Here is a 20,400-nt window from a genome sequence, read left to right as displayed (position 1 = left end):
AGTGATAGGGGCACAGGACTATAGCTGCCTCCCTCTATCTACCCCCAGGGTAAACACTCACCTGCAGTGATAGAGGCACAGGACTATAGCTGCCCCCCTCTATCTACCCCCAGGGTAAACACTCACCTGCAGTGATAGAGGCACAGGACTAAAGCTGCCCCCCTCTATCTACCCCCAGGGTAAACACTCACCTGCAGCCATGTAGGCCAGGCGTACGTAGTCGAAGCCCCTCTCCTCTGGTTCGTACGGGTAACTCTCCACCAGACTCAGTCCTGCAGACAGACACACGTCAATGTTTTCAGGAATCACCCAATAAATGTTTAGTAATTGAAGTAGGTGGACATACAGTCGAGCTGACAAAGTAGTTACAGACTAGGGTTCCTTGACCCCGTGTCTGATCTTTGACCCCTGACATCTTCCCTGGCCTTTCCTGTGGTCTCACTATGCAGGCTCCAATAGATACTGAGACAGTTTGTCTCTCCCTGTCCCTCTCTCTCTCTCTCTCCCTGACACTCTCTCAACCTGTCCCATTCTCACCTTGTCCCCTCTCTCTCCCTGTCCCTGTCCCTCTCTCTCTCTCAACCTGTCCCATTCTCTCCTTGTCCTCTCTCTCTCCCTGTCCTCTCTCAACCTGTTCCATTCTCTCCTTGTCTTCTCTCTCCCTCTCCCTGTCCTCTCTCTCTCCCTGTCCTCTCTCAATCTCCCTGTCCCTCTCTCTCTCAACCTGTCCCATTCTCTCCTTGTCCACTCTCTCGCACTCCCTGTCCTCTCTCAATCGCCCTGTCCCATTCTCTCCTTGTCCTCTCTCTCTCCCTGTCCTCTCTCAATCTCCCTGTCCTCTCTCAATCTCCCTGTCCCTCTTTCCCTGTCCCATTCTCTCCCTGTCCTCTCTCTCTTTCTCCCTGTCCTCTCTCAATCACCCTGTCCCTCTCTCTCATTGTCCCATTATCTCCTTGTCTACTCTCTCCCTCTCCCTGTCCTCTCTCTCTCCCTGTCATCTCTCAATCTCCCTGTGCCTCTCTCTCTCAACCTGTCCCATTACCTCCTTGTCTTCCCTCTCCCTGTCCTCTCGCTGTCCCTGTCCTCTCTCTCTCTCCCTGTCCACTCTCTCTCCCTGTCCTCTCTCAATCCCCCTGTCCCTAAGTGTTATAATCTCAACATGTAGGACAGACTGGTACTATAGATTAGGAATAGGTGTTATATAGACTGGTACTATAGATTAGGGCTAGGTGTTATATAGACTGGTACTATAGATTAGGACTAGGTGTTAGACAGACTGGTGCTATAGATTAGGGCTAGGTGTTATATAGACTGGTACTATAGATTAGGTGTTATAATCTCAACATGTAGGACAGACTGGTACTATAGATTAGGGCTAGGTGTTATATAGACTGGTACTATAGATTAGGGTTAGGTGTTATAATCTCAACATGTAGGACAGACTGGTACTATAGATTAGGATTAGGTGTTATATAGAATGGTACTATAGATTAGGGCTGTGTTATATAGACTGGTACTATAGATTAGGGTTAGGTGTTATAATCTCACCATGTAGGACAGACTGGTACTATAGATTAGGGCTAGGTGTTATATAGACTGGTACTATAGATTAGGGCTAGATGTTATATAGACTGGTACTACAGATTAGGACTAGGTGTTATATAGACTGGTACTATAGATTAGGGCTAGGTGTTATATAGACTGGTACTATAGATTAGGACTAGGTGTTATATAGACTGGTACTATAGATCAGGGCTAGGTGTTATATAGACTGGTACTATAGATTAGGACTAGGTAATATAATCTCACCATGTAGGACAGACTGGTACTATAGATTAGGGCTAGGTGTTATATAGACTGCTACTATAGATTAGGGCTGTGTTATTTAAACTGGTTCTATAGATTAGGACTAGGTGTTATAATCCCACCATGTTGGACAGACTGGTACTATAGATTAGGGCTAGGTGTTATATAGACTGGTACTATAGATTAGGGCTAGGTGTTAAATAGACTGGTACTATAGATTAGGGCTAGGTGTTATACAGACTGGTTCTATAGATTAGGGCTAGGTGTTATTTAAAAAAAATATATATATTTATTTCACCTTTATTTAACCAGGTAGGCTAGTTGAGAACAAGTTCTCATTTGCAACTGCGACCTGGCCAAGATAAAGCATAGCAGTGTGAACAGACAACACAGAGTTACACATGGAGTAAACAATTAACAAGTCAATAACACAGTAGAAAAAAAAGTGGAGTCTATATACATTGTGTGCAAAAGGCATGAGGAGGTAGGCGAATAATTACAATTTTGCAGATTAACACTGGAGTGATAAATGATCAGATGGTCATGTACAGGTAGAGATATTGGTGTGCAAAAGAGCAGAAAAGTAAATAAATAAAAACAGTATGGGGATGAGGTAGGTAAAAATGGGTGGGCTATTTACCGATAGACTATGTACAGCTGTTGGACAGACTGGTACTATAGATTAGGAATAGGTGTTATATAGACTGGTACTATAGATTAGGGCTAGGTGTTATATAGACTGGTACTATAGATTAGGACTAGGTGTTATACAGACTGGTGCTATAGATTAGGGTTAGGTGTTATAATCTCAACATGTAGGACAGACTGGTACTATAGATTAGGATTAGGTGTTATATAGAATGGTGCTATAGATTAGGGCTGTGTTATATAGACTGGTACTATAGATTAGGGTTAGGCGTTATAATATCATTTTGTGGGACAGACCGGTACTATAGATTAGGGCTAGGTGTTATATAGACTGGTACTATAGATTAGGACTAGGTGTTAGACAGACTGGTGCTATAGATTAGGGCTAGGTGTTATATAGACTGGTACTATAGATTAGGTGTTATAATCTCAACATGTAGGACAGACTGGTACTATAGATTAGGGCTAGGTGTTATATAGACTGGTACTATAGATTAGGGTTAGGTGTTATAATCTCAACATGTAGGACAGACTGGTACTATAGATTAGGATTAGGTGTTATATAGAATGGTACTATAGATTAGGGCTGTGTTATATAGACTGGTACTATAGATTAGGGTTAGGTGTTATAATCTCACCATGTAGGACAGACTGGTACTATAGATTAGGGCTAGGTGTTATATAGACTGGTACTATAGATTAGGGCTAGATGTTATATAGACTGGTACTACAGATTAGGACTAGGTGTTATATAGACTGGTACTATAGATTAGGGCTAGGTGTTATATAGACTGGTACTATAGATTAGGACTAGGTGTTATATAGACTGGTACTATAGATCAGGGCTAGGTGTTATATAGACTGGTACTATAGATTAGGACTAGGTAATATAATCTCACCATGTAGGACAGACTGGTACTATAGATTAGGGCTAGGTGTTATATAGACTGCTACTATAGATTAGGGCTGTGTTATTTAAACTGGTTCTATAGATTAGGACTAGGTGTTATAATCCCACCATGTTGGACAGACTGGTACTATAGATTAGGGCTAGGTGTTATATAGACTGGTACTATAGATTAGGGCTAGGTGTTAAATAGACTGGTACTATAGATTAGGGCTAGGTGTTATACAGACTGGTTCTATAGATTAGGGCTAGGTGTTATTTAAAAAATATATATATATTTATTTCACCTTTATTTAACCAGGTAGGCTAGTTGAGAACAAGTTCTCATTTGCAACTGCGACCTGGCCAAGATAAAGCATAGCAGTGTGAACAGACAACACAGAGTTACACATGGAGTAAACAATTAACAAGTCAATAACACAGTAGAAAAAAAAGTGGAGTCTATATACATTGTGTGCAAAAGGCATGAGGAGGTAGGCGAATAATTACAATTTTGCAGATTAACACTGGAGTGATAAATGATCAGATGGTCATGTACAGGTAGAGATATTGGTGTGCAAAAGAGCAGAAAAGTAAATAAATAAAAACAGTATGGGGATGAGGTAGGTAAAAATGGGTGGGCTATTTACCGATAGACTATGTACAGCTGTTGGACAGACTGGTACTATAGATTAGGAATAGGTGTTATATAGACTGGTACTATAGATTAGGGCTAGGTGTTATATAGACTGGTACTATAGATTAGGACTAGGTGTTATACAGACTGGTGCTATAGATTAGGGTTAGGTGTTATAATCTCAACATGTAGGACAGACTGGTACTATAGATTAGGATTAGGTGTTATATAGAATGGTACTATAGATTAGGGCTGTGTTATATAGACTGGTACTCTAGATTAGGGTTAGGCGTTATAATATCATTTTGTGGGACAGACCGGTACTATAGATTAGGGCTAGGTGTTATAATCTCACCATGTAGGACAGACTGGTGCTATAGATTATGGGTAGGTGTTATATAGACTGGTACTATAGATTAGAGTTAGGTGTTATAATCTCACCATGTAGGACAGACTGGTACTATAGATTAGGGCTAGGTGTTATATAGACTGGTACTATAGATTAGGGCAAGATGTTATATAGACTGGTACTATAGATTAGGACTAGGTTTTATATAGACTGGTACTATAGATTAGGGCTAGGTGTTATATAGACTAGTACTATAGATTAGGACTAGGTGTTATATAGACTGGTACTATAGATTAGGGCTAGGTGTTATATAGACTGGTACTATAGATTAGGACTAGCTAATATAATCTCACCATGTAGGACAGACTGGTACTATAGATTAGGGCTAGGTGTTACAGTGCCTTGCGAAAGTATTCGGCCCCCTTGAACTTTGCGACCTTTTGCCACATTTCAGGCTTCAAACATAAAGATATAAAACGGTATTTTTTTGTGAAGAATCAACAAGTGGGACACAATCATGAAGTGGAACGACATTTATTGGATATTTCAAACTTTTTTAACAAATCAAAAACTGAAAAATTGGGCGTGCAAAATTATTCAGCCCCCTTAACTTAATACTTTGTAGCGCCACCTTTTGCTGCGATTACAGCTGTAAGTCGCTTGGGGTATGTCTCTATCAGTTTTGCACATCGAGAGACTGACATTTTTTCCCATTCCTCCTTGCAAAACAGCTCGAGCTCAGTGAGGTTGGATGGAGAGCATTTGTGATTTCTTTCCACAGATTCTCGATTGGATTCAGGTCTGGATTTTGACTTTGACTGGTACTATAGATTAGGGCTAGATGTTATATAGACTGGTACTATAGATTAGGACTAGGTGTTATATAAACTGGTACTATAGATTAGGGCTGTGTTATATAGACTGGTACTATAGATTAGGGTTAGGCGTTATAATATCATTTTGTGGGACAGACCGGTACTATAGATTAGGGCTAGGTGTTATAATCTCACCATGTAGGACAGACTGGTGCTATAGATTATGGGTAGGTGTTATATAGACTGGTACTATAGATTAGAGTTAGGTGTTATAATCTCACCATGTAGGACAGACTGGTACTATAGATTAGGGCTAGGTGTTATATAGACTGGTACTATAGATTAGGGCTAGATGTTATATAGACTGGTACTATAGATTAGGGCTAGGTGTTATATAGACTGGTACTATAGATTAGGACTAGGTTTTATATAGACTGGTACTATAGATTAGGGCTAGGTGTTATATAGACTAGTACTATAGATTAGGACTAGGTGTTATATAGACTGGTACTATAGATTAGGGCTAGGTGTTATATAGACTGGTACTATAGATTAGGACTAGCTAATATAATCTCACCATGTAGGACAGACTGGTACTATAGATTAGGGCTAGGTGTTATATAGACTGGTACTATAGATTAGGGCTAGGTGTTATATAGACTGGTACTATAGATTAGGGCTAGGTGTTATATAGACTGGTACTATAGATTAGGGCTAGGTGTTATATAGACTGGTACTACAGATTAGGGTTAGGTGTTATATAGACTGGTACTTTAGATTAGGGCTAGGTGTTATAATCTCAACATGTAGGACAGACTGGTACTATAGATTAGGGCTAGGTGTTATATAGACTGGTACTATAGATTAGGGTTAGGTGTTATAATCTCAACATGTAGGACAGACTGGTACTATAGATTAGCGCTAGGTGTTATATAGACTGGTACTATAGATTAGGGTTAGGTGTTATAATCTCACCATGTAGGACAGACTGGTGCTATAGATTAGGACTAGGTGTTAAACAGACTGGTAATATAGATTAGGGTTAGGTGTTATTGTCTCACCATGCAGGACAGACTGGTGCAGGCTCCAATAGATACTGAGGCAGTTCTTCTCTCTCTTCATGCCTCGTTTACACTGGCAGCCGTGCAGCGGGGAGGACAGCAGGGCCGTGACTGCGTTCTCACACTGGTTCCTGGCCCCAGGGCCCAGCTTCACACTGCCGTCCCCCGCCACACACTGTCTCAGCGTCCGCAGACGAGGGCTGCACCCATCATCACTGGAGCAGGTGTCCCCAGCCTGTAGACAGTCTCTGTCCCTCCCCGCAGACACAAATAGGGGGAGCCCTGGGGGAAAATAGAAACAGCAGTGGTTAGAGGTCAGGGGTTAGGGTTAGAGGTTCGGTTTAGAGGTCAGGGTTAGGGTTAGAGATCAGGGATTATGGTTAGATGTCAGGGGTCAGGGGTTAGAGGTCAGGGGTTATGGTCAGAGGTAAGGGATTAGAGGTTAGGGTTAGAGGTCAGGGGTTAGAGTTCAGGGGTTAGGGTTAGAGGTCAGGGATTAGAGGTAAGGGGTTAGAGGTCAGGGGTTGAGGTTAGAGGTCAGGGGTTACGGTTAGAGTTCAGGGGTTAGAGGTCAGGGGTTACTGGTTATGGTTAGGACTAGTTTATGATATGTCATCTTTTAGAATGCAGTATAACAGCAGGGGTCAGGAACAGGTCAGTATAACAGCAGAGGTCAGGATAACAGCAGGGGTCAGGAACAGGTCAGGATAACAGCAGGGTCAGGAACAGGTCAGTATAACAGCTGGGGTCAGGAAGAGGTCAGTATAACAGCAGGGGTCAGGAACAGGTCAGTATAACAGCTGGGGTCAGGAAGAGGTCAGTATAACAGCAGGGGTCAGGAACAGGTCAGTTTAACAGCTGGGGTCAGGAAGAGGTCAGTTTAACAGCTGGGGTCAGGAAGAGGTCAGTATAACAGCAGGGGTCAGGAACAGGTCAGTATAACAGCAGGGGTCAGGAACAGGTCAGTATAACAGCAGGGGTCAGGAACAGGTCAGTATAACAGCAGGGGTCAGGAACAGGTCAGTATAACAGCAGGGGTCAGGAACAGGTCAGTATAACAGCAGGGGTCAGGAACAGGTCAGTATAACAGCTGGGGTCAGGAAGAGGTCAGTATAACAGCAGGGATCAGGTCATTAATGGGCTACTGAATGTATGTATTTGTTATCTTCTTTGTTTGTCTTTTCCATATGATGTCTATTCATAACAAACTTCCCAGGAAATGTCTGAAAATAGCCCATATTTATATGTGTAGGCTTTGAAATCAGATTGCTAACATCAGGTAACATTCATATATTAGCCATTTCTGAGAATCACTTAGATAATTCATTTGATGATACAGCAGTAGAAATACAAGGATATAACATCTTTAGAAGAGACAGGAATGTTTATAGGGGAGGTGTTGCTGTCTATATTCAGAGCCATATCCCTGTAATGTTTATAGGGGAGGTGTTGCTGTATATATTCAGAGCCATATCCCTGTAATGTTTATAGGGGAGGTGTTGTATATATTCAGAGCCATATCCCTGTAATGTTTATAGGGGAGGTGTTGCTGTATATATTCAGAGCCATATCCCTGTAATGTTTATAGGGGAGGTGTTGTTGTATATATTCAGGGCCATATCCCTGTAATGTTTATAGGGGAGGTGTTGTTGTATATATTCAGAGCCATATCCCTGTAATGTTTATAGGGGAGGTGTTGTATATATTCAGAGCCATATCCCTGTAATGTTTATAGGGGAGGTGTTGCTGTATATATTCAGAGTCATATCCCTGTAATGTTTATAGGGGAGGTGTTGTATATATTCAGAGCCATATCCCTGTAATGTTTATAGGGGAGGTGTTGCTGTATATATTCAGAGCCATATCCCTGTAATGTTTATAGGGGAGGTGTTGTATATATTCAGAGCCATATCCCTGTAATGTTTATAGTGGGCGGTGTTGTTGTATCTATTCAGAGCCATATCCCAGTAATGTTTATAGGGGAGGTGTTGTTGTATATATTCAGAGCCATATCCCAGTAATGTTTATAGGGGAGGTGTTGTATATATTCAGAGCCATATCCCTGTAATGTTTATAGGGGAGGTGTTGTTGTGTATATTCAGAGCCATATCCCTGTAATGTTTATAGGGGAGGTGTTGTATATATTCAGAGCCATATCCCTGTAATGTTTATAGGGGAGGTGTTGCTGTATATATTCAGAGCCATATCCCTGTAATGTTTATAGGGGAGGTATTGTTGTGTATATTCAGAGCCATATCCCTGTAATGTTTATAGGGGAGGTGTTGTTGTATATATTCAGAGCCATATCCCTGTAATGTTTATAGGGGAGGTGTTGTATATATTCAGAGCCATATCCCTGTAATGTTTATAGGGGAGGTGTTGTATATATTCAGAGCCATATCCCTGTAATGTTTATAGTGGGCGGTGTTGTTGTATATATTCAGAGCCATATCCCTGTAATGTTTATAGGGGAGGTGTTGTATATATTCAGAGCCATATCCCTGTAATGTTTATAGGGGAGGTGTTGTATATATTCAGAGCCATATCCCTGTAATGTTTATAGGGGAGGTGTTGTATATATTCAGAGCCATATCCCTGTAATGTTTATAGGGGAGGTGTTGTATATATTCAGAGCCATATCCCTGTAATGTTTATAGGGGAGGTGTTGTTGTATATATTCAGAGCCATATCCCTGTAATGTTTATAGGGGAGGTGTTGTATATATTCAGAGCCATATCCCTGTAATGTTTATAGGGGAGGTGTTGCTGTGTATATTCAGAGCCATATCCCTGTAATGTTTATAGGGGAGGTGCTGTATATATTCAGAGCCATATCCCTGTAATGTTTATAGGGGAGGTGTTGTATATATTCAGAGCCATATCCCTGTAATGTTTATAGGGGAGGTGTTGCTGTGTATATTCAGAGCCATATCCCTGTAATGTTTATAGGGGAGGTGTTGCTGTATATATTCAGTCATATCCCTGTAATGTTTATAGGGGAGGTGTTGTTATATATATTCAGAGCCATATCCCTGTAATGTTTATAGGGGAGGTGTTGTATATATTCAGAGCCATATCCCTGTAATGTTTATAGGGGAGGTGTTGCTGTATATATTCAGAGCCATATCCCTGTAATGTTTATAGGGGAGGTGTTGTATATATTCAGAGCCATATCCCTGTAATGTTTATAGGGGAGGTGTTGTATATATTCAGAGCCATATCCCTGTAATGTTTATAGGGGAGGTGTTGCTGTATATATTCAGAGCCATATCCCTGTAATGTTTATAGGGGAGGTGTTGTATATATTCAGAGCCATATCCCTGTAATGTTTATAGGGGAGGTGTTGTATATATTCAGAGCCATATCCCTGTAATGTTTATAGGGGAGGTGCTGTATATATTCAGGGCCATATCCCTGTAATGTTTATAGGGGAGGTGTTGTTGTATATATTCAGAGCCATATCCCTGTAATGTTTATAGTGGGCGGTGTTGTTGTGTATATTCAGAGCCATATCCCTGTAATGTTTATAGGGGAGGTGTTGTTGTATATATTCAGAGCCATATCCCAGTAATGTTTATAGGGGAGGTGTTGTATATATTCAGAGCCATATCCCTGTAATGTTTATAGGGGAGGTGTTGTTGTATATATTCAGAGTCATATCCCTGTAATGTTTATAGGGGAGGTGTTGTATATATTCAGAGCCATATCCCTGTAATGTTTATAGGGGAGGTGTTGCTGTATATATTCAGTCATATCCCTGTAATGTTTATAGGGGAGGTGTTGTTGTGTATATTCAGAGCCATATCCCTGTAATGTTTATAGGGGAGGTGTTGTATATATTCAGAGCCATATCCCTGTAATGTTTATAGGGGAGGTGTTGTATATATTCAGAGCCATATCCCTGTAATGTTTATAGGGGAGGTGTTGCTGTATATATTCAGTCATATCCCTGTAATGTTTATAGGGGAGGTGTTGTTGTGTATATTCAGAGCCATATCCCTGTAATGTTTATAGGGGAGGTGTTGTATATATTCAGAGCCATATCCCTGTAATGTTTATAGGGGAGGTGTTGTATATATTCAGAGCCATATCCCTGTAATGTTTATAGGGGAGGTGTTGTATATATTCAGAGCCATATCCCTGTAATGTTTATAGGGGAGGTGTTGTATATATTCAGAGCCATATCCCTGTAATGTTTATAGGGGAGGTGTTGTATATATTCAGAGCCATATCCCTGTAATGTTTATAGGGGAGATGTTGCTGTATATATTCAGAGCCATATCCCTGTAATGTTTATAGGGGAGGTGTTGCTGAATATATTCAGAGCCATATCCCTGTAATGTTTATAGGGGAGGTGTTGTTGTGTATATTCAGAGCCATATCCCTGTAATGTTTATAGTGGGCGGTTTTGTTGTGTATATTCAGAGCCATATCCCTGTAATGTTTATAGGGGAGGTGTTGCTGTATATATTCAGTCATATCCCTGTAATGTTTATAGGGGAGGTGTTGTATATATTCAGAGCCATATCCCTGTAATGTTTATAGGGGAGGTGTTGTATATATTCAGAGCCATATCCCTGTAGTGTTTATAGGGGAGGTGTTGTATATATTCAGAGCCATATCCTTGTAATGTTTATAGGGGAGGTGCTGTATATATTCAGAGCCATATCCCTGTAATGTTTATATGGAAGGTGTTGTTATATATATTCAGAGCCATATCCCTGTAATGTTTATAGGGGAGGTGTTGTTGTGTATATTCAGAGCCATATCCCTGTAATGTTTATAGGGGAGGTGTTGTATATATTCAGAGCCATATCCCTGTAATGTTTATAGGGGAGGTGTTGTGTATATATTCAGAGCCATATCCCTGTAATGTTTATAGGGGAGGTGTTGCTGTATATATTCAGAGCCATATCCCTGTAATGTTTATAGGGGAGGTGTAGTATATATTCAGAGCCATATCCCTGTAATGTTTATAGGGGAGGTGTTGCTGTATATATTCAGAGCCATATCCCTGTAATGCTTAGAGAAGATCTTATGTCAGGTGTTGTATATATTCAGAGCCATATCCCTGTAATGTTTATAGGGGAGGTGTTGTATATATGCAGAGCCATATCCCTGTAATGTTTATAGGGGAGGTGTTGTATATATTCAGAGCCATATCCCTGTAATGTTTATAGGGGAGGTGTTGTATATATTCAGAGCCATATCCCTGTAATGTTTATAGGGGAGGTGTTGTATATATTCAGAGCCATATCCCTGTAATGTTTATAGGGGAGGTGTTGCTGTATATATTCAGAGCCATATCCCTGTAATGTTTATAGGGGAGGTGTTGTATATATTCAGAGCCATATCCCTGTAATGTTTATAGGGGAGGTGTTGTATATATTCAGAGCCATATCCCTGTAATGTTTATAGGGGAGGTGCTGTATATATTCAGGGCCATATCCCTGTAATGTTTATAGGGGAGGTGTTGTTGTATATATTCAGAGCCATATCCCTGTAATGTTTATAGTGGGCGGTGTTGTTGTGTATATTCAGAGCCATATCCCTGTAATGTTTATAGGGGAGGTGTTGTTGTATATATTCAGAGCCATATCCCAGTAATGTTTATAGGGGAGGTGTTGTATATATTCAGTCATATCCCAGTAATGTTTATAGGGGAGGTGTTGTATATATTCAGAGCCATATCCCTGTAATGTTTATAGGGGAGGTGTTGTTGTGTATATTCAGAGCCATATCCCTGTAATGTTTATAGGGGAGGTGTTGTATATATTCAGAGCCATATCCCTGTAATGTTTATAGGGGAGGTGTTGTATATATTCAGAGCCATATCCCTGTAATGTTTATAGGGGAGGTGTTGCTGTATATATTCAGTCATATCCCTGTAATGTTTATAGGGGAGGTGTTGTTGTGTATATTCAGAGCCATATCCCTGTAATGTTTATAGGGGAGGTGTTGTATATATTCAGAGCCATATCCCTGTAATGTTTATAGGGGAGGTGTTGTATATATTCAGAGCCATATCCCTGTAATGTTTATAGGGGAGGTGTTGTATATATTCAGAGCCATATCCCTGTAATGTTTATAGGGGAGGTGTTGTATATATTCAGAGCCATATCCCTGTAATGTTTATAGGGGAGGTGTTGTTGTATATATTCAGAGCCATATCCCTGTAATGTTTATAGGGGAGGTGTTGTATATATTCAGAGCCATATCCCTGTAATGTTTATAGGGGAGGTGTTGTATATATTCAGAGCCATATCCCTGTAATGTTTATAGGGGAGATGTTGCTGTATATATTCAGAGCCATATCCCTGTAATGTTTATAGGGGAGGTGTTGCTGAATATATTCAGAGCCATATCCCTGTAATGTTTATAGGGGAGGTGTTGTTGTGTATATTCAGAGCCATATCCCTGTAATGTTTATAGTGGGCGGTGTTGTTGTGTATATTCAGAGCCATATCCCTGTAATGTTTATAGGGGAGGTGTTGCTGTATATATTCAGTCATATCCCTGTAATGTTTATAGGGGAGGTGTTGTATATATTCAGAGCCATATCCCTGTAATGTTTATAGGGGAGGTGTTGTATATATTCAGAGCCATATCCCTGTAGTGTTTATAGGGGAGGTGTTGTATATATTCAGAGCCATATCCCTGTAATGTTTATAGGGGAGGTGTTGTATATATTCAGAGCCATATCCCTGTAATGTTTATAGGGGAGGTGTTGCTGTATATATTCAGAGCCATATCCCTGTAATGTTTATAGGGGAGGTGTTGTATATATTCAGAGCCATATCCCTGTAGTGTTTATAGGGGAGGTGTTGTATATATTCAGAGCCATATCCCTGTAATGTTTATAGGGGAGGTGTTGTATATATTCAGAGCCATATCCCTGTAATGTTTATAGGGGAGGTGTTGCTGTATATATTCAGAGCCATATCCCTGTAATGTTTATAGGGGAGGTGTTGCTGTATATATTCAGAGCCATATCCCTGTAATGTTTATATGGAAGGTGTTGTTATATATATTCAGAGCCATATCCCTGTAATGTTTATAGGGGAGGTGTTGTTGTGTATATTCAGAGCCATATCCCAGTAATGTTTATAGGGGAGGTGTTGTATATATTCAGAGCCATATCCCTGTAATGTTTATAGGGGAGGTGTTGTTGTATATATTCAGAGCCATATCCCTGTAATGTTTATAGGGGAGGTGTTGTATATATTCAGAGCCATATCCCTGTAATGTTTATAGGGGAGGTGTTGCTGTATATATTCAGTCATATCCCTGTAATGTTTATAGGGGAGGTGTTGTTGTGTATATTCAGAGCCATATCCCTGTAATGTTTATAGGGGAGGTGTTGTATATATTCAGAGCCATATCCCTGTAATGTTTATAGGGGAGGTGTTGTATATATTCAGAGCCATATCCCTGTAATGTTTATAGGGGAGGTGCTGTATATATTCAGGGCCATATCCCTGTAATGTTTATAGGGGAGGTGTTGTTGTATATATTCAGAGCCATATCCCTGTAATGTTTATAGTGGGCGGTGTTGTTGTGTATATTCAGAGCCATATCCCTGTAATGTTTATAGGGGAGGTGTTGTTGTATATATTCAGAGCCATATCCCAGTAATGTTTATAGGGGAGGTGTTGTATATATTCAGAGCCATATCCCTGTAATGTTTATAGGGGAGGTGTTGTTGTATATATTCAGAGTCATATCCCTGTAATGTTTATAGGGGAGGTGTTGTATATATTCAGAGCCATATCCCTGTAATGTTTATAGGGGAGGTGTTGCTGTATATATTCAGTCATATCCCTGTAATGTTTATAGGGGAGGTGTTGTTGTGTATATTCAGAGCCATATCCCTGTAATGTTTATAGGGGAGGTGTTGTATATATTCAGAGCCATATCCCTGTAATGTTTATAGGGGAGGTGTTGTATATATTCAGAGCCATATCCCTGTAATGTTTATAGGGGAGGTGTTGCTGTATATATTCAGTCATATCCCTGTAATGTTTATAGGGGAGGTGTTGTTGTGTATATTCAGAGCCATATCCCTGTAATGTTTATAGGGGAGGTGTTGTATATATTCAGAGCCATATCCCTGTAATGTTTATAGGGGAGGTGTTGTATATATTCAGAGCCATATCCCTGTAATGTTTATAGGGGAGGTGTTGTATATATTCAGAGCCATATCCCTGTAATGTTTATAGGGGAGGTGTTGTATATATTCAGAGCCATATCCCTGTAATGTTTATAGGGGAGGTGTTGTATATATTCAGAGCCATATCCCTGTAATGTTTATAGGGGAGATGTTGCTGTATATATTCAGAGCCATATCCCTGTAATGTTTATAGGGGAGGTGTTGCTGAATATATTCAGAGCCATATCCCTGTAATGTTTATAGGGGAGGTGTTGTTGTGTATATTCAGAGCCATATCCCTGTAATGTTTATAGTGGGCGGTTTTGTTGTGTATATTCAGAGCCATATCCCTGTAATGTTTATAGGGGAGGTGTTGCTGTATATATTCAGTCATATCCCTGTAATGTTTATAGGGGAGGTGTTGTATATATTCAGAGCCATATCCCTGTAATGTTTATAGGGGAGGTGTTGTATATATTCAGAGCCATATCCCTGTAGTGTTTATAGGGGAGGTGTTGTATATATTCAGAGCCATATCCTTGTAATGTTTATAGGGGAGGTGCTGTATATATTCAGAGCCATATCCCTGTAATGTTTATATGGAAGGTGTTGTTATATATATTCAGAGCCATATCCCTGTAATGTTTATAGGGGAGGTGTTGTTGTGTATATTCAGAGCCATATCCCTGTAATGTTTATAGGGGAGGTGTTGTATATATTCAGAGCCATATCCCTGTAATGTTTATAGGGGAGGTGTTGTGTATATATTCAGAGCCATATCCCTGTAATGTTTATAGGGGAGGTGTTGCTGTATATATTCAGAGCCATATCCCTGTAATGTTTATAGGGGAGGTGTAGTATATATTCAGAGCCATATCCCTGTAATGTTTATAGGGGAGGTGTTGCTGTATATATTCAGAGCCATATCCCTGTAATGCTTAGAGAAGATCTTATGTCAGGTGTTGTATATATTCAGAGCCATATCCCTGTAATGTTTATAGGGGAGGTGTTGTATATATGCAGAGCCATATCCCTGTAATGTTTATAGGGGAGGTGTTGTATATATTCAGAGCCATATCCCTGTAATGTTTATAGGGGAGGTGTTGTATATATTCAGAGCCATATCCCTGTAATGTTTATAGGGGAGGTGTTGTATATATTCAGAGCCATATCCCTGTAATGTTTATAGGGGAGGTGTTGCTGTATATATTCAGAGCCATATCCCTGTAATGTTTATAGGGGAGGTGTTGTATATATTCAGAGCCATATCCCTGTAATGTTTATAGGGGAGGTGTTGTATATATTCAGAGCCATATCCCTGTAATGTTTATAGGGGAGGTGCTGTATATATTCAGGGCCATATCCCTGTAATGTTTATAGGGGAGGTGTTGTTGTATATATTCAGAGCCATATCCCTGTAATGTTTATAGTGGGCGGTGTTGTTGTGTATATTCAGAGCCATATCCCTGTAATGTTTATAGGGGAGGTGTTGTTGTATATATTCAGAGCCATATCCCAGTAATGTTTATAGGGGAGGTGTTGTATATATTCAGTCATATCCCAGTAATGTTTATAGGGGAGGTGTTGTATATATTCAGAGCCATATCCCTGTAATGTTTATAGGGGAGGTGTTGTTGTGTATATTCAGAGCCATATCCCTGTAATGTTTATAGGGGAGGTGTTGTATATATTCAGAGCCATATCCCTGTAATGTTTATAGGGGAGGTGTTGTATATATTCAGAGCCATATCCCTGTAATGTTTATAGGGGAGGTGTTGCTGTATATATTCAGTCATATCCCTGTAATGTTTATAGGGGAGGTGTTGTTGTGTATATTCAGAGCCATATCCCTGTAATGTTTATAGGGGAGGTGTTGTATATATTCAGAGCCATATCCCTGTAATGTTTATAGGGGAGGTGTTGTATATATTCAGAGCCATATCCCTGTAATGTTTATAGGGGAGGTGTTGTATATATTCAGAGCCATATCCCTGTAATGTTTATAGGGGAGGTGTTGTATATATTCAGAGCCATATCCCTGTAATGTTTATAGGGGAGGTGTTGTTGTATATATTCAGAGCCATATCCCTGTAATGTTTATAGGGGAGGTGTTGTATATATTCAGAGCCATATCCCTGTAATGTTTATAGGGGAGGTGTTGTATATATTCAGAGCCATATCCCTGTAATGTTTATAGGGGAGATGTTGCTGTATATATTCAGAGCCATATCCCTGTAATGTTTATAGGGGAGGTGTTGCTGAATATATTCAGAGCCATATCCCTGTAATGTTTATAGGGGAGGTGTTGTTGTGTATATTCAGAGCCATATCCCTGTAATGTTTATAGTGGGCGGTGTTGTTGTGTATATTCAGAGCCATATCCCTGTAATGTTTATAGGGGAGGTGTTGCTGTATATATTCAGTCATATCCCTGTAATGTTTATAGGGGAGGTGTTGTATATATTCAGAGCCATATCCCTGTAATGTTTATAGGGGAGGTGTTGTATATATTCAGAGCCATATCCCTGTAGTGTTTATAGGGGAGGTGTTGTATATATTCAGAGCCATATCCCTGTAATGTTTATAGGGGAGGTGTTGTATATATTCAGAGCCATATCCCTGTAATGTTTATAGGGGAGGTGTTGCTGTATATATTCAGAGCCATATCCCTGTAATGTTTATAGGGGAGGTGTTGTATATATTCAGAGCCATATCCCTGTAGTGTTTATAGGGGAGGTGTTGTATATATTCAGAGCCATATCCCTGTAATGTTTATAGGGGAGGTGTTGTATATATTCAGAGCCATATCCCTGTAATGTTTATAGGGGAGGTGTTGCTGTATATATTCAGAGCCATATCCCTGTAATGTTTATAGGGGAGGTGTTGCTGTATATATTCAGAGCCATATCCCTGTAATGTTTATATGGAAGGTGTTGTTATATATATTCAGAGCCATATCCCTGTAATGTTTATAGGGGAGGTGTTGTTGTGTATATTCAGAGCCATATCCCAGTAATGTTTATAGGGGAGGTGTTGTATATATTCAGAGCCATATCCCTGTAATGTTTATAGGGGAGGTGTTGTTGTATATATTCAGAGCCATATCCCTGTAATGTTTATAGGGGAGGTGTTGTATATATTCAGAGCCATATCCCTGTAATGTTTATAGGGGAGGTGTTGCTGTATATATTCAGTCATATCCCTGTAATGTTTATAGGGGAGGTGTTGTTGTGTATATTCAGAGCCATATCCCTGTAATGTTTATAGGGGAGGTGTTGTATATATTCAGAGCCATATCCCTGTAATGTTTATAGGGGAGGTGTTGTATATATTCAGAGCCATATCCCTGTAATGTTTATAGGGGAGGTGTTGCTGTATATATTCAGTCATATCCCTGTAATGTTTATAGGGGAGGTGTTGTTGTGTATATTCAGAGCCATATCCCTGTAATGTTTATAGGGGAGGTGTTGTATATATTCAGAGCCATATCCCTGTAATGTTTATAGGGGAGGTGTTGTATATATTCAGAGCCATATCCCTGTAATGTTTATAGGGGAGGTGTTGTATATATTCAGAGCCATATCCCTGTAATGTTTATAGGGGAGGTGTTGTATATATTCAGAGCCATATCCCTGTAATGTTTATAGGGGAGGTGTTGTATATATTCAGAGCCATATCCCTGTAATGTTTATAGGGGAGATGTTGCTGTATATATTCAGAGCCATATCCCTGTAATGTTTATAGGGGAGGTGTTGCTGAATATATTCAGAGCCATATCCCTGTAATGTTTATAGGGGAGGTGTTGTTGTGTATATTCAGAGCCATATCCCTGTAATGTTTATAGTGGGCGGTTTTGTTGTGTATATTCAGAGCCATATCCCTGTAATGTTTATAGGGGAGGTGTTGCTGTATATATTCAGTCATATCCCTGTAATGTTTATAGGGGAGGTGTTGTATATATTCAGAGCCATATCCCTGTAATGTTTATAGGGGAGGTGTTGTATATATTCAGAGCCATATCCCTGTAGTGTTTATAGGGGAGGTGTTGTATATATTCAGAGCCATATCCTTGTAATGTTTATAGGGGAGGTGCTGTATATATTCAGAGCCATATCCCTGTAATGTTTATATGGAAGGTGTTGTTATATATATTCAGAGCCATATCCCTGTAATGTTTATAGGGGAGGTGTTGTTGTGTATATTCAGAGCCATATCCCTGTAATGTTTATAGGGGAGGTGTTGTATATATTCAGAGCCATATCCCTGTAATGTTTATAGGGGAGGTGTTGTGTATATATTCAGAGCCATATCCCTGTAATGTTTATAGGGGAGGTGTTGCTGTATATATTCAGAGCCATATCCCTGTAATGTTTATAGGGGAGGTGTAGTATATATTCAGAGCCATATCCCTGTAATGTTTATAGGGGAGGTGTTGCTGTATATATTCAGAGCCATATCCCTGTAATGCTTAGAGAAGATCTTATGTCAGGTGTTGTATATATTCAGAGCCATATCCCTGTAATGTTTATAGGGGAGGTGTTGTATATATGCAGAGCCATATCCCTGTAATGTTTATAGGGGAGGTGTTGTATATATTCAGAGCCATATCCCTGTAATGTTTATAGGGGAGGTGTTGTATATATTCAGAGCCATATCCCTGTAATGTTTATAGGGGAGGTGTTGTATATATTCAGAGCCATATCCCTGTAATGTTTATAGGGGAGGTGTTGCTGTATATATTCAGAGCCATATCCCTGTAATGTTTATAGGGGAGGTGTTGTATATATTCAGAGCCATATCCCTGTAATGTTTATAGGGGAGGTGTTGTATATATTCAGAGCCATATCCCTGTAATGTTTATAGGGGAGGTGCTGTATATATTCAGGGCCATATCCCTGTAATGTTTATAGGGGAGGTGTTGTTGTATATATTCAGAGCCATATCCCTGTAATGTTTATAGTGGGCGGTGTTGTTGTGTATATTCAGAGCCATATCCCTGTAATGTTTATAGGGGAGGTGTTGTTGTATATATTCAGAGCCATATCCCAGTAATGTTTATAGGGGAGGTGTTGTATATATTCAGTCATATCCCAGTAATGTTTATAGGGGAGGTGTTGTATATATTCAGAGCCATATCCCTGTAATGTTTATAGGGGAGGTGTTGTTGTGTATATTCAGAGCCATATCCCTGTAATGTTTATAGGGGAGGTGTTGTATATATTCAGAGCCATATCCCTGTAATGTTTATAGGGGAGGTGTTGTATATATTCAGAGCCATATCCCTGTAATGTTTATAGGGGAGGTGTTGCTGTATATATTCAGTCATATCCCTGTAATGTTTATAGGGGAGGTGTTGTTGTGTATATTCAGAGCCATATCCCTGTAATGTTTATAGGGGAGGTGTTGTATATATTCAGAGCCATATCCCTGTAATGTTTATAGGGGAGGTGTTGTATATATTCAGAGCCATATCCCTGTAATGTTTATAGGGGAGGTGTTGTATATATTCAGAGCCATATCCCTGTAATGTTTATAGGGGAGGTGTTGTATATATTCAGAGCCATATCCCTGTAATGTTTATAGGGGAGGTGTTGTTGTATATATTCAGAGCCATATCCCTGTAATGTTTATAGGGGAGGTGTTGTATATATTCAGAGCCATATCCCTGTAATGTTTATAGGGGAGGTGTTGTATATATTCAGAGCCATATCCCTGTAATGTTTATAGGGGAGATGTTGCTGTATATATTCAGAGCCATATCCCTGTAATGTTTATAGGGGAGGTGTTGCTGAATATATTCAGAGCCATATCCCTGTAATGTTTATAGGGGAGGTGTTGTTGTGTATATTCAGAGCCATATCCCTGTAATGTTTATAGTGGGCGGTGTTGTTGTGTATATTCAGAGCCATATCCCTGTAATGTTTATAGGGGAGGTGTTGCTGTATATATTCAGTCATATCCCTGTAATGTTTATAGGGGAGGTGTTGTATATATTCAGAGCCATATCCCTGTAATGTTTATAGGGGAGGTGTTGTATATATTCAGAGCCA

At 39.8% G+C, this 20,400-nt stretch overlaps 1 protein-coding gene across 1 annotated transcript in view; it reads right to left on the bottom strand.

The window, feature by feature from the left end:
* Positions 1 to 20,400, bottom strand: part of LOC116374605 (GDNF family receptor alpha-4-like) — a 166,113-nt gene that overhangs the window by 40,808 nt on the left and 104,905 nt on the right. Inside the window, exons 2-3 of the mRNA XM_031828100.1 lie at positions 6,203 to 6,484; positions 192 to 272 (exon numbers count right to left, since the gene is read on the bottom strand). Coding sequence (XP_031683960.1) covers positions 192 to 272; positions 6,203 to 6,484 — 363 coding nt within the window. The remainder of the gene's footprint in view (positions 1 to 191; positions 273 to 6,202; positions 6,485 to 20,400) is intronic.

The sequence above is a fragment of the Oncorhynchus kisutch genome, linkage group LG7, assembly GCF_002021735.2.
Source record: "Oncorhynchus kisutch isolate 150728-3 linkage group LG7, Okis_V2, whole genome shotgun sequence".
Classification (NCBI taxonomy): domain Eukaryota; kingdom Metazoa; phylum Chordata; class Actinopteri; order Salmoniformes; family Salmonidae; genus Oncorhynchus; species Oncorhynchus kisutch.
The sequence above is the reverse complement of the archived record's forward strand: the minus strand, read 5'-3'. Positions and strand labels throughout refer to the sequence as shown.